Raw genomic sequence first — 19,692 nt, 5'->3', positions numbered from 1 at the left:
AAACAAAAGAAAATGTTGGGTTTTGGGATTTACACTGTTATGAAATATTTTAGTGTAAACAAATATTGCCTTCTGAGTCACATTCTTTCTTGTTGTACAGGTTATAATGGGGATTCTCTTCCCTCCCACCATCCTTTTCCTAGAGTTTCGGAGTTACGATGATTACTCTTACCAGACGTCAAAAGAAAATGAGGAAGGCAAAGAAAAGGAGGAGGAAAATGTGGTCAGTGATGTTCTGATATCTCAAAGAGTGCTCAGTTTTTTCACTTCATTGATTATGATACAGGTCACTCAGGTTGGAATCTCAAATGCCTCAGTGGGGTAAAAATGAGTGAAGAGTTTTGGGAATGTAAATGGTCGATGTAGTTACACAGATTTATAGAATTCATATTTTTTTAAATTTTTTAAAAGAGGTCTGTTGCTCAGAGGAAGCATCAGGTAGTTGGTTGTCTGGGGCTGTAGTTGAGGAAAAGCTACAATTTTTACTATTATATGTTGATAAAAACTGACAACTTTGGTCTTCCAGGATGCAAATGCAGATACAGGCTCCCGAAAAGGAGATGAAGAGAATGGAAATAAAAAACAAAAGAGCCTTCCAATTGGAACAAAGATCTATGAATTTTATAATGCACCTATTGTCAAATTTTGGTTCTACACAGTAAGTAATGATGATTAAACTGATAGTGATAATTTTTATCACACCTGAGAAACTTAAAGGATTCCAATGTGAAAATAATAACCAAGTAATAAATAAATAAATAAGTAGTACTGACTTTCATGAAATCTGATGAGTAGAGCACTGCCTTTATTCAGAGAAGAATGCATAGAGAATGAAACTGAATGAATAACTGAAGATTATGATGTTAGTCTCTAAAGCTCATACACACTTTGAAGGAGACCCTGTATGGCTAATCATATGACAAACTCAGTGCAAGCTCTACAATCCAGTCATTCAGTCCAAACTGGGCTGGATTCTCTTGCTTTCTAAAGGCTCTGGTTCCTGTTTTGCATTGAAATACACTTTAGGACCCGAGAAGAAATGTTATAATATCAGTGCTTGCCACATGCACTGTTGACAGTTAGGCTCAGATGAATGCAACCTTGATGGAATCACAGATCTCAGCCTGCTAAGACATAATAGGTACTTCTCTCTTCTTTAAATAATTGAAATTAATCTAAACTAAAGATTTCTTTTTGACAAGCATCTGATTTTTCTTTTTAATGCATGAAGAATTATCTGGTGCTAAAGTCTGTTTTCATAAAACACAAAAAATATTCCTGCTACTGATCATAAATATAGTGCAAGCCTTGTTAAAATGATAATGATTTCTATTGTATTCAAAGTAGGAGTTTTGATGCCTCATGTGTTATAATATTATGTAAGTTTTCAGTCTTAGCACATCGTGATCACAAAATGCTGTACTGATCCGGTTCTGCTGCCTGTGTTAATAGTTTAAAAGCAAAATTCCTATTTAATTTCTAAAAAAAAGTATTCAGCATGGTTCCACAGTGTAAAAAAAATTACATTTTAGTAGATGATAAAAGCCACAGGCACAAACGACTTGATTTAAAATGCTTTGGAATTCTTGTTTTGCTTCTTTCAACAAATGAGAGAATTCAGCTGCCTGGATCACATGTTCCACAGCATGTGTTATTCCTTCAGCTGCTGGAGGCCCATGGCCTCTGCCAGTGTGCATGGCAGCAATAGGCAGGGCATTGTAGCAATAAAATATGTTTTCTTGTGCAAGTAAAGGTCTTCAACAGCTGAATTGTTCATGCATGGCCTCAATGTATGTGTTCATACAAGTTTATATGAGTGTCACAAGTGGGGTAGGCTTCACTTTCATGCATTATGAAGCCCTCTCAGCTAAGAGGACTTTCTATTTGGTGTTTCTTCTCCGACGTGGTGATCCAGGCTTCTGTGCTCTTACTGAATTAGGCTTCAGCAAGAAACTTGCTTCTGCGACTAGGGACTTCTTAAAGTAACCAAAATATCTACAAACTTATTGTTCATGCAGATGGATTTAAGTAGCAAGGATAGGAAGAGATGTTGTAGGGAATGATCTATGAAGTCTATATGCCTCTGGCTTCACACAAAGAGCATATTCTCCCTAGATGGTCTCAAACACATTATCACAGGGTAGAGAAAAGCAGGTGGCCTATGTGGCTCTTTATTACCCCTACCCCTCCAGTCAGGTGCTGCTTATAGCCCTGCCTCCATTCTGCTCTAGGTCTGTTTTGAGATCGTGGGTAAACATTTCACACTGAATATCTCATTTTTTATAAAACTCCAGTTTCTCCACAGAAAATATGTTTGCTTATTACTGCTTCATTTCCCTTTTTTTCTTCCTTTTCCTGCAAAGCCATTGAATCCATTTCAGTTTCTTAACTCTAGACTTCCAAGATATCTGAAGTTTTTAGTTTAGTCAGTCGCCAAAGACTGCTGAGAGGCATGCAGACACCAGCAGTATAGCTCTATTGACTTATGCTAGTAGTTCAGAACAGCCTAATGGAAATTAGTGAAGATTGAATTTTTGTATGTGTGGGTGGGAGTCATCTTAAGTAATGAAATGCTGCCTAACCATGGAAGGATCCAAGGATCCATCACCTGAAGTCCATAAAGGTTTTATTTGGTTTTTTTTTAAGATATCATACCTCGGTTACTTGATGCTATTTAATTATATCATCTTGGTGAGGATGGAACGGTGGCCATCAGTCCAGGAATGGATTGTCATCTCCTACATTGTGACACTGGCTTTAGAGAAAATAAGAGAGGTAAAGTCTGATTATACCAACATCTTATAATCCTTAAAATAAAGCTCACTCTTAGAAGAATGGCATGGACTTGTGCAGAGGGCTGAGAAGCCATATGTGCGAGAGAAGGTTCTTATATCCATAGTCCCAAAACGCTCATCACTGGAGAGAGTTTAATTTATAATCTTTTTTCATACATTGAAACCATCTCTTATTGGGCAAAAAGATCAGGCTAAAATGCCCTGAAGTCAGCGGTCAAAATTAATGCTGTCATTCTCTTACACATATTTCCAAGGAAGAGCATGCCATAACCCATGAAAGAAATCTCAGTAGATACTGTCTTTTTACTATAGATGCAGTCTTTGTTGAGAACTGCAGGCAGACAGATGTTTTGGGGAATTAGCCAGTTTATTTGACTGATCTTGTTACTTTTGTATGAGAAAAACAGCATTACAACTTTCACTGTATTCACATGCTGTAGTGTGGTTTGCACTTAGCCTGTCCTTCTCTGATTCACATTTCCCACAACTCATACTAACTATATTTGGAGATACAGATACCAAGTCAGTAAGACAGATCTCCTTGGATAAATGTTGTTGACCAAAACCTACAACAAAAAAAGGCCTAAAAAACTCAAAGTAGAAACGAAGATGAAAAGGGCGCCAGAGGGAGGCCATGAGAATGGTCAGAGGGCTGGAACACTTCTGCTATGAAGCAAGGTTGGACTCAATGGTCTTAAAAGTCTTTTCCAACCAACCAGTTCTATAAGGCTGAGAGGTTTGGGGTTGTTCAGCCTGAAGAAGAGAAGGCTCTGGGGAGACCTTACAGCAGCCTTCCAGTATCTAAAGGGGGCCTATAAAGAAAGAGAGTAGTGACAGGACAAGGAGCAACCATTTTAAAGTGAAAGAAGTTAGGTTTCGATTGGACACAGGGAAGAAATTTTTATGGTGAAGGGGGTGGGGCACTGAAACAGGTTTCCCAGAGAGGCTGTGGATGCCCCATCTCTGAAAGTGTTCAAGGTCAGGTTTCACAGGACTTTGAGCAACCTGGTCTGGTGGAACATATCCCTGGCCATGGCAGAGGGGTTGACACTAGATTATCTTTATCAGTCCAACCAAACTGTTCTGTGTTTCTATGAAAAGGAAATTTTGCCTACGAGTTACTAAAAATATTGCTCCCTGAGATAAATTTTGCTGGCAGTGAAAGGGATCTCGGGCATCTATTGAATGTGACAAAATTGGTCTTTTTTCATGCTTATTACTTCAAAATGTAATTTGGAGTTTTTCCTAATGATTCTTTTTTTTTTTTTTAAATTTCAGATACTGATGTCAGAGCCTGGCAAGCTGAGCCAAAAGGTGAAAGTTTGGCTCCAGGAATACTGGAATATTACTGACCTGGTGGCTATTTCAGTATTTATGATAGGAGCAATTCTTCGCCTGCAGAACCAGCCTTACATGGGTTATGGAAGAGTGATTTACTGCGTAGATATCATCTTCTGGTACATTCGAGTACTAGATATCTTTGGTGTGAACAAATACCTGGGACCTTATGTGATGATGATTGGAAAGATGGTTAGTGTCTAAATTACTGTAAATTATTTATGTCAGAACTTCATGGGAAACGAAATTCAGTTCTGATTTTAAAAAAGGGGGGTTTTTGTTAGAGTAGGACTCTAAATAAAGGCTGTAGGAAAGTTGCCATGTGAATTTCACACACACACAAGATGTGATGCTCTTGCTAAAAATGGCTTCATTCGAGAGGGAATCTTTTTTTGGTTTTCTTTCCTTTTTTTTAAAAGATTATTGTGTATAAACTTGTTCACTGTTTTCTGCCTCCCAAAGTCATAGCAAGAACAGATTGTTGGTACACTGGGATTATCCACAAAATCATCAGTTTTGGCCAGGATTGATTATATCAATCATAGCAATGATTATATCATCTCTTTGCAATCACAGAAGTGGTCTGTGCTGAAAGCACACTGTGTTGCACTTCCTGCAGAAAAGAATAGGGATAGCAAAGATTTTAGCATTTTAAGTCTTTTCAAATACAAATCTAGTAATCCTTTAAATTACAGGTTTGACTGCATTTTTATGCATGCTTAATTCATGATCAGTAGATAAAATCAAAGAATAATATCAAGAAAATAATCCAGAGGAATGTCTTTGTTCTCTTGAGACTTTTTGTTTAACACATGCTGGCAAACAAACATGCTGGTGCTACTGTCTGGTGTTGACAAAAGCCTCTATGGTCTCTCCATGCAGATGATTGACATGCTGTACTTTGTGGTGATCATGCTTGTGGTTCTAATGAGTTTTGGAGTAGCCCGCCAAGCTATCCTGCACCCAGATGAAGAGCCTTCTTGGCGACTAGCTCGCAACATCTTCTATATGCCCTACTGGATGATCTATGGAGAGGTGTTCGCAGACCAGATAGACCGTAAGAGTAGAATTCATAGTAAGAGTCTGTTTCCTGTTTCTGAGGCAGATGATCAGATCCAAATTAATGATTGGTTTTAATTTGGAAGTAGTGTTTTGTCTTTATGGTTATGCTGTTACTATTTGCTTGCGAGAGACTACAGAGACTGAACAATTTTCTGTTCCCCACCTGCATGTCCTGTCTTTCAGTTTATATTCAAATTCACTGAGAGTGATATAGTCTGCAATACCATCATGTCCAAGAGTATAACAGTAACAAATGTTCTATTTACTTGTAGGGCCAACAGAGGTCATTTTGAAACATTCTTTTGAAACAGTGTTTTGCTAATAGTCAGTTCCAACAGAATTAAAGAAATCCCAAAACCAACCTTGCATGGGAGATGAAAATACACATGCCCTTTCATCTCCAACTCCCAGCACAGGCAATGAGCTAATACGTTTTTACATATATCTACTTTTCAGAAATGTTTCCATTTCATGAATCACTCGTGTTCTTCATTTCTACACCTATGGAAAAGGAAAACTTGATTAGCTTTGGGTGTGAAAGTATCCTTTCTTATATAAAAGCTGCACAATTCAAAAGACAAACATACCTGTCAGTATTTTAGAGGAGGCAGAAGCTGTCATGTTACTGCTAGGTTTGTGTCAATATTTGAAATTTCTGCAGTCAAACATGCAGCTGGCCTCCTATAGTGTGTATTGCATAAGTTGCACTTCATCTGAAGTAATATAAGCTGCTATTACAGCATTGTATATGTGTTATTTCAACCATTTGCCTATACTGACAACTAGCAGTAAAGTGGAAGGCTGAAGAAAGTGAGAGATCTAAGTTCAAAAACTACAAAGATCCATCACTGCGAGAGACCTTTATATCAAGTCATTAAAGTGTACTTCAATTGCTTAGAAAGGAATAAAATGTCATTAGTCTGTTTATGAACAGTGTACACTGTTGCAAAGATCATATAATCTGTTTTTCTTATGAGTGCTCATCTTATTAATGTAGCTTATGGTACAGCAAATTACTCTTGACAAATAAAGGGTCAAACCAGTTGTATATTGTCTGATATTACAGTTTCAGTGCATGTGTGAACCAGGATAAACTAAAGGTCTCTTGAGTGGGTTAATTGTCCAATGGGGAGGAACAGAATGTAAAAGAGTATCCCTTACCTTTGTGGTTCATAATGTGCATTCAAATCCTACTTTGAGCAAAGAATATTTGACAGTCTAGACAGTTTGACTTCTTTATAAATCAAAACTCACACCTTACCAGCAATACTGATCTCATTGGTGTAAGTGGTGTCATAGACTTCTTTCAGGCTTCCAGTCATTTCTCAGATATATTCTCAGCATCCTTTGAATTAGGAATCTTTCTTTAGCACTGCCAAAGATTTTGGGGGAAAATTGTGTTGGTGTTCTAGTTACATAAGTTCAGTCCAGGTACTTGTTCCACTAACCATCCCAGTTCAGAAGCTTTGCTGTCTCAGTAGCTTAAACATGGGCTAACTTGGAAGTGTGTGGTTTTGTTGTTTTAATATTGAAATAAAAGTGGCCATGCAAAGAGTTCTACTGGTACAACGAGACTGCTTTACAATTACTCTGTAAATTTCTTATGCCCAGAAGTCTGTGAAGTGTCTTACTAAGGTCTTTGTGCTTTCAGTAAGAAATTTTCACTTGATCTTTCTGTGATTCTCTATGAACACACCACAGAAGCAACCTTAGAAGTCATTCAGAAGTTATTTCTATGAGTAGTCTAATCTAAGGGTTCATGGGTAGTTTTGCCAAAGCAAAGAAAAGAAAGAAAGAAAGTAGTTAGACAATCTGAAAGAAAGTAGTTAGACAATAGCTTCACTGAGGACAGGATACCGCCTAAAGATGAAGCTCACAAGTCACAGAATTTCTGAGGTTGGAAGGCACATTTGGAGATCATCTAGTCAAACATCTCTGCTCAAGGCAGGATAAATTGGAGCAGGTTGCTCAGGGACTGTCCAGTAAGACTGTCCAGACTGTAAGGTTTTTAATATCTTGACACTATCTCACAGTGTCTTCTGTGAAGACTGTGCAGCCTCTCTGGACAACCTGGTTTAAATGGAATTTCCCATATTTCTATCTTTGCCCACTGCCCCTTCTCCTTTCAGTGGATACCACTGAGAAGAGTCTGCCTCTGTCTTCTTTACTCCCATCTACCATCAGGTATTTATAACATTAGCAAGATCTCCCTTGACCCTTCTCTTCTCCTGGCTATATTATCCCATCTCTCTCAGCCTTGTCTCATTTATCAGACTTAATATTCTTTGTAGCCCTTTATTGGAGTGTTTCTAGTATGTCCATGTATGATTTCTATGGGGAAGCCCAGCACTAGACATCCAAGTCTAGCTGGTGTTTCACCAGAGCTGAGTAGAGGTGAATAATTACCTCCCTTAACTTGCTGGTAACACTTTTCCTAATGCAACCCAGGATACTCTTATCTGGGTTCACTCCATTTAGAAGATGTCCACAAGCAAGAAGTTATTGGTATCTAGTACTCAACAGCAACACATTCTTAAACAATAGAGAAGCCTAACTGAGGTTCTTTCAATACTGTGATTTTTCTTACAATCACCATTTAGGGGCTGGCAAGCAAGTATCCATACTGGTAGTTAAAATGGGCTCTAATTATATTGTATGTTGTAATAGTATCACTATTAACCAAAGCATAACTATTCAACAGAAACAGCTGCCAGACTCAAAGCCAGGGTAGTTCTTAAAAAAAAAAAAAAGGAAAAAAGAGGAAAAAAGGGAGGAAATGTTTCCAGAACATCTAAATGAATGACTTAAGTGTGATATTTTTGTTTTGTGTTCATGGTGCCTGCCAGTTTTGTGTACTCTCCTGAAATATCGTGGATATTTAAATGATCATCTGCCAGAAGCATTTTGTGATTTATTATTAATATCATGAATTCACTGTCATATGTAACATTTGGCAACAGCAACATGAAAAGGAAACTGCAGAATGCAATGCATTTTTAACAAAGACATTGTTTCTAAGCATATGTGTCTACTTTTCTGACATTGGAGCTGCTTATCTCTCTCTCTCGCTCTCCTTGGCAGCAAAACTGTGCTTTCAATCTTTTTCTTAAAAATATTATTCTATTGTTTTCTTTCTTTCTCTCCCTGCCTCCTTTTCTATTTTATTCCCTTGGAATGCTGTTCAGTCTATGCCATGGAAATTAATCGTAAGTCTCTGTGGAGAACTGATTATTTCATTTAGCTGAATATGTTTGTTAATCTTTTTCCTCACTAGATATTGACATTTTCATTATAGGGCTCATTCAATATTCAAGTGTGAATCTTGTTTTTCTATTGTAATAGTTTAATTTTAAAAGAAGCCGAGGAAAATATTTTTTTAAAAAACAGACTGCAGATCAGAAGTTGTAATTGAGCTTCTCTGGTTGCTCTGACCTGTTTGTAATACACTGACAGTAAAATAATCCTTTTTGAAAGATTATGATGCATGAGTGTCATAGTCTAACTAATTTCATTAGATTACCTATATACAATGTTAGTGTTTCTCTGGCAGTACTTTCATTGGTCCATGTGAATAATACTAGAATTTATTTGACTTTTCTGTTACATTTTTCATAAGATAAACAGGACAAATACAGGTTTGATGTTTGAAAAGCAAGTAAAATCTATTTTATTAATCATAGTCTAAATTTCACTTCAAGTCTACAGTAAGTAAGATTAGTCCATTTTCAAATAATTTAAAGTATTTATTTATCAGGTGAAGCTGAAGCAGTGGATTTTTTGCAAAATGCTTAAAAAAAATGATTTGTCTAGTCACATTAACTAAATCTATAACAAACCCATTTTCAGACCTAGTATGTACTAGGATCTCACCTAAAGAACCTGTGGTTGATAAGCACTTCACTTGCTACTAAATGTCTCCAAAAGAGTTGACGTTCTATTTGAAATCAGATACTGGCACTGACCTTAAAAACAAATGCTGCATTTACTCAACTCCAAGACAGCCCCTACCCCAAGACAACCTGTTTATTTTTAGGATTGCTTCAGGCAATTGTTTTGTATCAGTTCAAGGATTTTTTTCTCAGTCTATTTTGCTCTTATTGTACAATTTTCATTTTACAATTTTATCTCTCTAGTTTAAAATTTTATTTAAAACTTAGAATACAGTACATTCTGGGCCCTGATAAAGCTTTCATTTATGGGTAGCAATCTGGGGCCGCTAAGTAAGTTCTTTTATCTCTTTGGCAAGGTACGTACACAAGTTTGGTTCAATTTTTTTTTAATTCTACTATTATTATATATGTATGCACATTAAGATCTCCTAGACTATTACTATGAGAAAAAGAAAATCCCTTTGAATTTGAAGAGAAAGGCACACTGTACAGTAAACCTAGAGCTGCCTCTGTTCACCATTATGGAAAAATATATTTCTATGCTGTAATTAGAACCAGAATTTGAAGTAAAAATTATGCATACTTCCTACTGGAGAGAAATGGACAAAATTTGTTTAGTATGGCAAATTTTATGCGTGTCATCATGAAATATATGTGAATAGTGCTTTTAAATATTGAGCAATTTTTGAGAAATACCTCTCTGTTTTTACCTTCAGCTCCTTGTGGGGACAATCTTTATGATGATGATGGTAAACGGCTCCCTCCATGTATACCAGGGGCTTGGCTCACTCCTGCTATTATGGCCTGTTACCTACTGGTAGCAAATATCCTGCTGGTAAACCTGCTGATCGCTGTCTTCAAGTATGTAAATGATCATGCACTGTCTTAACTTTCTTATTGCCAAGATAAAGTTTCTGTGAAAGCCCATCAGCTGATGCAAGGGTTTGCATTTACACTCAGAATCTAATTGCTCTATGAACATGGCTGGCAAGTACTCAAAATAGTGTTTTCAGTGGGAAAGAGTGGAGACAGAGGTTGATTCAAATTTGCCAGCCATTGCAAGTAATGCCTGCGAGAGAATCTGGCTCCTTCCAATTACCAGTAATGGGACAGTGACAGACCTTAAAGTTGCTCTGGAAAGATGAAAAATAGAATCCATGAAACCTGCTACATACACGATGGAAGCCCATGTAACCATTAGCAAATGTGATTCTGCAATAGAACTGCACAGTGAAAATACAAACATCAAAAGAGGGAGGTATTTCCACTACCGCTACATCATCTGGGTTTTTGTTTTTCTTGTTGTTTTGGATTTCATTTAGAAGAAGAAGGAATTAGGGCTTTGCAGAGATCTTGTATGACCTAGAAAAGGGGTCTATATTGCCTTGAACCAGGAGAAAGGATGGCAATATGTTGCCAAGATTTGTGGCCAGTGCAAGCAACGTGCAGATGCACATTCATAATGTTATTCTACAAACCTAATTTTAGACTTCTCTGAAGTAAAACTAAATAAATTTCTGCTGCTCATTCTTTCTACCCACAGTCATGTCATATGCTTTTTGTGCCATATGCTTTTTAGGGATTTGGAATGAAAAAAAAAAAAACAAACCAGAATTGAATTGAAATATTTACATGCTTTCCAGACACACCACCTGAGAAGGAGGTGATCTGTTTTTGGTGTCCATAAACATGTATTGTTGGAGGGCTTGTTGGCATAGGTAGTCGGTGTCACAAACACAAAAATAGTTCGCCCTGTGCCCAGAAGTCTACAGCTCACAAAGTCTGTCTTTTCTTTGATGTATGTAGATTAAAAGGTCATGAATTTTAAAGTGCTCAAATGCCAGTCACATCACTAGGAGGAAAGGGAACAATCTTACAATGGTAGCTATTATTGTCTGAAGGACCAAGGAATCTAGTTTGGCAAGTAGGTCATGGTGTTAACTCCGACCATCCCAGCATGGTTGCAATGGGGTAAGATTTAGCTGGAGAATTCCTGCTATGCAGGAGACACAGAATGACGGCAGATTGTCATTTTTCATTGGTAAATTATCTCATGTAAACTTAGCCAAAAGGAACCAAAAGCTATGTCTACTCAAGAATTCTCTAGTTTCAAAGAGATTTTTAAACTGGTTTTGTGAATGTAGAAATTTTAAAGTACAGAAAGTTAGAAGTGGACAGAAAATATAAAAAGGAAGGGCCAGTATCATCGTCATCAACACAGAGGTTGTGAGCCTTCTAAGCGTAAGTTAAAATAGCTCAAGAAGGTTTATCTAAGCCAGAACATCAAGTCTGCTTTCTCTTAGTTGGCATTTCATAACCATGGATATTGTTGTCTCTGGATTGAATACTATCACTTACACTCATTCGTATCCACTGAATTACAAAATGAAACATCTTTATAATACACCTTATTTTTGTACAGATGAGGCTGTGTCTTCCAAGAAATTGCTTAACAAGAATATGCACCATGTTGTCAAGTCAGAAGTTTGAGTGAATAAAGTTTGAATTTAGGACGTTTTGTGAAAACTTGAAAAGTCTTCTATGTAGGTCAAGCTGATTAGCATATTGAAGGCAAACTATGTGACGCTTCTGGGTTTAGCATACAAAATACCCTTCATGGATTTAATACTTTGTGTACTATCAAAGACTGGCATGTGTTAAAAGAAATTCCACAATTTCCACAATTTGTGATTCATAAATTGTGCCAGTTTCTTTTCACTAACACCTAAAGGACTTTTATAGAGTAGGAGCAAATAGTCTAGAGGAGGACTGTTCCAGGTGGTGCATAAGGGATGCAGAATGTCTTCTGCTTTGCTGCCCTCAGGAGTAGTGAAATCATGAGTTCAAATTAGTCATCAGCTCAGCAAATTAGCAGCATCAACAAGGAGCTGAAACAAGCAAATCATGTAGCCTCATGTTGTTATTTAGCTGCTGATTTTTTTAGCATAGTACTCAATCATAAGTAAACCTAATAAATAATTAATAAATAAATAATAAAGACCCCTAATAGAAACTGTACATATGTTCTCTTTCAGCAATACTTTCTTTGAGGTAAAGTCAATATCCAACCAAGTCTGGAAGTTCCAGCGGTACCAGCTGATCATGACTTTCCATGACAGACCTGTCCTTCCACCACCAATGATTATCTTCAGCCACATCTATATAATCATCAAGAGAATATGCTGTCGCTGCAGGAAGGGTGAAGGAGACCAGGATGAGCGTGACAGGGGATTGAGTATGCAAGAAATCTCTAAATTGAGCTCTCTGCACCATATTAGTAGAAAGCAGCAGCTTTTCCAATGCTGAACTATTTTGTTCACATTGACAATTGGTCAAGTATATTTGCAGAAGACAGTATGGAACAAAATTTACATCACGTTAACAGCTCTCGAGCTCTGTGGGCTCCTGAGAATATGCAATGCTGTGCTGCTAATGAAGACTTTCTTTAACGTTCATTCTTAAAACAGTGAGATAGCATTTACTTAATCTAGTTCTAGTGAAGTCCGTATGTGGAGAAGGGAACTAGGAAACTGAGAAGAAGGGATCAGTTTCATGTCAGCTCTGTGATTGTAAGCAATTTGTGTCTAAGAGTATCTTCACTTACATTTCTCCATGTTAGATATTTATCTGTCATTTCACAAGGAATTGTGAAGATTCTTCTCCTAACATGCTCTGTAGCTGTCAATTATAGTTTTCATTACTTGCCTCATTGAAATAATCAAATGCTCACAATTATTGCTGCATTTCTACATTTCACAGAAGCATATTTCTACACAATATACACTTGAGTTAAAAAAAGGAAAAAAAGGGAAAACGGTAAATGTAATCCTCCAAATACAAAGAGACAAATTCAAATTAAGCATGAAATGCTACCAAGAGCTTATATTTCCCTTGGATTTTCCTTACATGATTATAAATTTTTGAAGTTCTAATCAAAAGAATGTCTGGGTGACAATCTGTTAGATTATCTGTTGCCTGTAACTGACATCCTTTTAAAAGCAATATTTGAATTAAAGAGCTGACAAACTGGCAGAGATTGCCCTAGTCTTCATTCTGTAAAATCTAGTCAGTTTGTTCAACATGTAACACTACTGTTAAAAAGTGCAAATGTCATTGAGGAAATAGAGCCCACAATGGATGGTCATAAAAAAAGATGACGGTTGTAATGTATTACATTGCCTTCAGGGCTGAGGCCATCGTTGGCTAAGAACTCATCCCCTGTTTACAAAATCATCTGTTCATTTAGTGTAGGGGTAGAATTTGCAGTATCCCTATGTCCAGAGGAATCTGCTAAATTGGATTAAATTGCCTGCCAGAAGTTTAGAAAAAGGCAACTAATATTTTGTTCTTCTGTTTTGCACAGAGTTATTTCTGAATGATGAGGAGCTAAAAAAATTGTATGAGTTTGAAGAGCAGTGTGTAGAAGAATACTTCCAGGAAAAAGAGGATGAGCAGCAATCATCTAATGATGAACGCATCAGAGTTACATCTGAAAGGTACTTATAAGAAAAAAACCACACACCACTTATCTAGAACAATATTTGCTTTTTTTCTCTCTTTGTTATAATCAAAGTTGAGTTCAAGTACAAAATATTTAGATCTTGAAGAAAACCACCACCAGTTCAGAAGCTGATCTGAATCCTGAGTAAATATCTGTGTAGATACATCTCTCCCAAAAGCAAGCTGGTGTGTCAATAAGGCTGCCAATTTGGGTAGCTTTGGTATAAGAACATTTTTATTCAAGCTGAATATTTTCCTTCTCACCCATCACAGATATGCTTTTTAGCCATCTGAGCAATTTACTACTTGTTGAGCATCCAACAGCTCATCCAACCACAAGAACTGTGTTAGAGCTTAGTGACAAAAGCACTGAGGATTCTTCTCCTGTACCTATGGATTACACTTATATCCAGCACTCACAACTGCCAAATTTCAATCTCTGCCACAGATTCTCTTGGAAGCTTTGAACAAGGCATTTAGCTTTTCAGAATAAACTTCCCCATTTAAAAGAGAGGGAATATTCACATGTAAATCATTAAGCTATTCTGAGGACTAGGTAATGTTTGCACATCGCTGTCTAAGCACATAGTGATAGTAGCAGCAGGCTTTTTTACCAGGTCACTTGGCAGGACTGTTCCCAAAGGCTCTGCATGTGCTGTTAGTAGGTCTAAGTAAGTCAAAAGATGGAATCTTTTGTCACTCACTTGAAATGATCAAAAATTCTCCCTGTAAGGAAAACAATACACAGTTTAAACACCCTTTCACCTTAATCAACCTCATAGTATTCTGAACTACTCCATATATCTGTATCTATCTCCCTTTTAACATTTCTTATGAAACAACTCTGTGAGCCGTATAATTCTTTGAGCATATTCTTCTCTGAAACTCAGAGAGCCTGAACCTCAGAGAGGCTCTGAACATCTTGCATTATTTTACACGAAGTTTGAGAATAGAGAAGTAAATGAAATTTTCTACGTGTATTTGAGTAGATTCTATTGCACTATTTATCCATAGCAATTTGTCAAAATCCTAGGTATTGTGGCAGAGAGTAAAGTAGGGCTGGCAAGCCTCACTGATTCACTATGGTCTATAGCCACAAAGCAGATTTGCTTATTTCTCATGGCTTGTTCCTCCAGATGCTTTGTCATCTTTTGTGTGTGTGAGAGCAAAAGAATGTTAATTTAATTTCCACAGCTGATTTACTAGTGTATGTTCTCTAAGTCACATTCTAAATGCATTATTTTATATGTGTTCTTCTGGTACCATGACTTTCATTTTGATATAAATGATAAAATGGGGAAAAGTATTATTTTAATCAAACTTAACAATAATTCCATTCCCTTCAGCTGATACATAATTGAAAGGTATTTCAAGAGATAAAATAATCCTGTACTCACCAGCATAAGTTCTCTCTGATACAGCTACAAAACCTGTTTTACAACATGCCTTGATGCTATTTTAAGTCTCTTTGTGAGCATGTCATTAGAAAGTATTTTTCATGTTGATACTTCACAATGAAAGAGGATAACTGAACATGAAGTGGGTGGCACACTCAGAAATGTTAGTAGTAGGCTGTCTCTAACGAGTCCAGCTCTTGTACTCTCTCTGCATGTCAATAAGGGCAAAGTTCAAATAGCCCTCTAATATGGTCTGTGGAAAGCAAAAATAACAAGAAAATGCACATTCTTTTGGTGCTGCACATAGGAAGAAAATATGACGCATGATACATAGCATAAAACTCTGTCTTATGAAGTAGATGGGTTACTGCACCATCCCACAGCTTCTGTTCTATGCTTCCTCTTTTATACCCAACAGAGTTGAAAATATGTCTATGAGGCTAGAAGAAGTGAATGAAAGAGAACATTTTATGAAAGCTTCTCTTCAAACAGTTGACCTGCGACTCTCTCAATTGGAAGAACTATCTGGTCGGATGGTGAATGCTCTTGAGAAGCTGGCAGGTATTGACAAATCTGAGCTGACATACACACGTTCACGGGCTTCGTCAGAGTGTGATGCTGCATATCTCCTAAGGCAAAGCAGTGTTAACAGCTCTGATGGCTACAGCATGTACAGATACCATGTTGGTGGTGATGAGTTAACATACGATGACAGCACCACTCCTATGTCACCAGCCATGGGATTGCATAAAAAAGCCCATTCTATTAGTACCAAAGAAGACGGAGCAGACCCAAGGATGCTTGTTCCAGAACACCACACCAGTCTCCATTATACCTCTAGTGCTAATGCAGTCACTGCAGCAGATTACACTAAATCTACATTAGAAATTGCACAGAATGTTTCCAGACCCCGTTCTGGTTCAGGTGGTCTGGGTGATGAAAAACAGAGTGATGGAATGGATCCTCCAAGTATAAACGAAACAGATGCTGTTACGAACAGCCAGTCAATACCCAGATCAGATTTTCAGAACACTCAGTTAAAACTAGAACGTACGAAGTTAGAAGCAACCATTTCTTATCCTTTGGACAAATCTAAAGCAATGCGCTACTTTCCTCCTGAAACATTCAGTGCTTGTCAAACCACTATGATGAAGTCAAGGAGCTTTATATTTGCACAGGGTGGGAAGCTGGTTGGAGGAGTTAACAACTGGACCACAGAGTATAGTACCATCATGGATCAGGTGTGCCCTTCTACAATTAAACAGTGGGCCACAGAGTGGAAATACGAAGTCGAGCAGCAGCTTTCTCAAGAACCTCCTCCAGAATACCCTGGTCTTATCTCTGAAGCAGAAAGGCAAGCAGAGCAGAAACAGTTACAGGTGGACACAGATGATGCCACTAATATTGGTGAAGCAGGTATGAGTGCCTCTTACACCTCTATGCCTGCCCCTGTCAATACTGAGAAAGAGAACTTACTATCAGTGAAGCCAGAAAGGACTTCTGGATTCCCATCAGTACGGTCAAAGAGTTTGCACAGCCATTCTCAGAAAGCCAAATCTGTAAAGGACAAGTTAAATAGACCAGGACATGCCAGCAGCGTAACTAATTTGGTGGTAGCATTTGGCAGTGCAACAGAAGAACAGAAAGCTAGACAAGAAAATGCATCCACAGAAACGGAATGTTAAAGTGGCTTATGGCCCCTCTTTTATTGACAGTCAAGAAAGCAGCATGACTCATTGAACAGATAGTGGATTTTTAAGTTAATTTCTGAAGAACAATTTTGCATATGTTTGTTTCCTTTCATTTTAAAATGGAATGGTGTATGTTCTGTTCTTAAATAAATGCTTGCTGGGTAAGGTGAAAGGGAGATGTTCACTCTCAGGGGCAGATAAAAAGTAGGCACAGTCCACAAATGCCAACAATATAGGTCTGTCTTTGTTCCATTTTGATCTCCCTCATAAGCTCAATTACTGACAAACTCTTTATAGGAGCTACTGAAAGAAGGACAATACTATCATGTAATAATTTAGAAACTGGGTTTTTTTCTTTTTTTTATCAGAAGGCTTCTTAACCTGAATAATTTTTTAACCAGTCTTAGCTTTTATCCTTACTTTTATGCAGCTGGTTTCTTTGTAGCCAGTGTGTTTTTCAGGTCGAAACAAAACTACTGGAGGCAAGGAAAATTATACACTCCCCTCTTTCACTTCTGATTTCATGCATGCTGCTTAGCTCCTGTTTCAGAAAGGCACAACATAGCCACTAAAATAAGTCTGAGTGACAAAATAGTTGTATTTGGAGAAACCTGACCCAGAAAGCCAAGTGTGGACATATTCTCGAACTGTCCTTGAAATTGTTACACCATCTTGCTTTCAGGATCATATCTGGCCCCATCCCAAAGCTTGCTGACAGCCTTAAACTGTTGAAAAACAGTGATTATTGTTTCAAAATGTTGAGGGAGATTTTAAGTATATGAAGTATATGAGTACAAAATCTGCATTAGTGTTTTGTATAAATGTGGATTATAATAGAAGTCCACATCGAGTTAGAATCTGGCTTTTTTAAAATGCCAGCAAAAGAAAACGAGATAAAACAGGAAAGGTGTTCTGATCAGGTGACCAGTCAGTGTTTGAACTAAATCTACTGTGGTAAATTCGTCTTTCATTTTGCAGTTTCATTATGATGATACAAGAGAACAAAGGAACAGTCTCTTGGAGTCGGTCTAAACAAAAAATAAATTTCCAGATGGGAATAGAAATTCCACACATTTTCTTCAGTAAATTTCAGAAATGAACGTCAAAGAGAAAAAAAGTCACTCCAGCAAAAATGTTTTCTATCCTTCACCGACCAAGACTGGAAAACCACATCTGTAGTTACAGTTTCCCAGCACACTTGTCTCAACAGTGGCATTCTAAATACTAGGGTTTGATAGTTGTGTTCATAATAACATGATGTTACCTGCCTCATTCTTCTCTGTTACCTTTTAGGAATTTTGTTTTCCCAAACATTCAGCACCACTCTTTGCAGGGAATGCATGCTGTTGAACAGACAAAAAAGAAAATGAGTTGAAGGCATGTTACTTGTTCACAGAATACTGGTCAAAAGTTTATGCTTAACTCATTAGCCATCATGACTTATTTGTACACTCTTTTGAAAAGATGGAATTCCTTTTTTTCTGCCACCATTAGCTCCACAGTATGTAGATCTCAATGTGCCCCATGGATAATGCTGATTACAACATTTTGAAATGCAGAGGTTGACTGAAAGACTCAGAAATGCATTGATGTCATCGTTTTTTTAATGCTTGTATTATGTTTTCATACTCCATCCATATTTTTTACTTTGAAGCACTGTTACTGTACTGAATGATCATGGTAACTTCATAGATATTTCTGAAACTTCAGTCATCATATACTATGGTTTCTTGCTAGCTTAGTCTCATTAGCAGGTTTACTGGTTTCACTGTTGTCAGAACAGGGTTGATGTTTTGCTTTTCATGTGGGATTCTCTTTTATTCAACTTTAGGGAACCTGATATTTTGTAAAAACAGAATAACATTTGAAAGTTTTCCACTTCCATGTTTACTTCTGTGTTACCATTCTGTACAACTACATAGCCATTTTGTATGTGTGGTTAAAATAGCCTCCAATTTGCCAATGCCTTTTTATTGTTTGCCTGCACACTCACCAGAAACTGATTCATTAACAAACACAAAGGGATGCAGCTTTTCAGCACTTTGCTAAACAAGCAGTATGCATTGTGGAATGAAATACAGTGTGTTGCATACCTCTTGTTACATTGTCTTTATAAAATGTGTGTTAAATCATGCTGTTTGACCAGGTATTTTTTTTAGCATTTACATAAAAAAATGTATCAGATAGCTTGTAGATTTCAAACAAAACCATTGTACCTTTGTGTTTATTTACTTCTTTGAAAAAAAAATCTTTATAAAGAAACACATGAAAAAGATGTGAAATTAGTTCAGTATAACAACACAATTTTCCCTATAATATCAAAGCACTTCACTTATTCATTTCTTCTTACACAGTGCACAGGCTGAACTTCTAAGCAAAGTTTCTTTTTTAGCATTTGCCCGTAATTTTCCCTAAAGTTCTCCATACAGTGATGACTGTATACAGTTTGGATGCTTTCTGTGCTCTTGCATATCATGAACTGAAACGATTACTTCTCTGACATTAAATGTGAAGTAATCACAGTGACTTTAGCATAGCTCTATTAGACATACAGCCATTTTAATAAGACTTAAATACATCTCTATGTCTGCATAGAAGACTGATAGTAGATTTGGAGCACACTAAACAGAATAACGATCAACATAGTTGCATGTCTGTCTACATGCCTTCTTGAATACTGGCTGACAGCATGGAAGCACAGGATTTGGATTTCTGAAGAGGCACGTTTAATACTGCTTTTCAGGAAGATGCATGTCTCCTACTGCTAAGTATGTAGTGACTCCACAGCAGTGTCACTGTGTATTCAACTTACCATTTTGTATTATGTGATTGACCTATACTGAAGCAGGCCAGGCTTGAAGTGAGTGCAATCTAAGGCTACGTCTATGGAGAGACATTAAACTGAGGTAATTTAAGCTTGTTCACCTTACAGTATCCTACAATACAGACATTTCTCTCACCTTCAAGGCAAATGTTTTAAACACAGTGTCTAATTGTAATATTCATATAGGCAGGTTCT

At 37.2% G+C, this 19,692-nt stretch overlaps 1 protein-coding gene across 1 annotated transcript in view; it reads left to right on the top strand.

Moving 5' to 3' along the window:
• The window catches only part of TRPM1 (transient receptor potential cation channel subfamily M member 1), an 85,329-nt gene extending 68,662 nt beyond the window's left edge, over positions 1–16,667 (top strand). The window contains exons 18-27 of the mRNA XM_061999113.1: positions 101–223; positions 527–658; positions 2,647–2,775; positions 4,074–4,325; positions 5,016–5,190; positions 8,381–8,401; positions 9,802–9,946; positions 12,121–12,320; positions 13,449–13,581; positions 15,401–16,667. Of these exons, the coding sequence (XP_061855097.1) occupies positions 101–223; positions 527–658; positions 2,647–2,775; positions 4,074–4,325; positions 5,016–5,190; positions 8,381–8,401; positions 9,802–9,946; positions 12,121–12,320; positions 13,449–13,581; positions 15,401–16,667 (2,577 nt within the window). The remainder of the gene's footprint in view (positions 1–100; positions 224–526; positions 659–2,646; positions 2,776–4,073; positions 4,326–5,015; positions 5,191–8,380; positions 8,402–9,801; positions 9,947–12,120; positions 12,321–13,448; positions 13,582–15,400) is intronic.
• The last annotated feature ends 3,025 nt before the right edge of the window (positions 16,668–19,692 follow it).

The sequence above is a fragment of the Colius striatus genome, chromosome 7 (genome assembly GCF_028858725.1).
Source record: "Colius striatus isolate bColStr4 chromosome 7, bColStr4.1.hap1, whole genome shotgun sequence".
NCBI classification, from domain to species: Eukaryota; Metazoa; Chordata; class Aves; order Coliiformes; family Coliidae; genus Colius; species Colius striatus.
The sequence above is the reverse complement of the archived record's forward strand: the minus strand, read 5'-3'. Positions and strand labels throughout refer to the sequence as shown.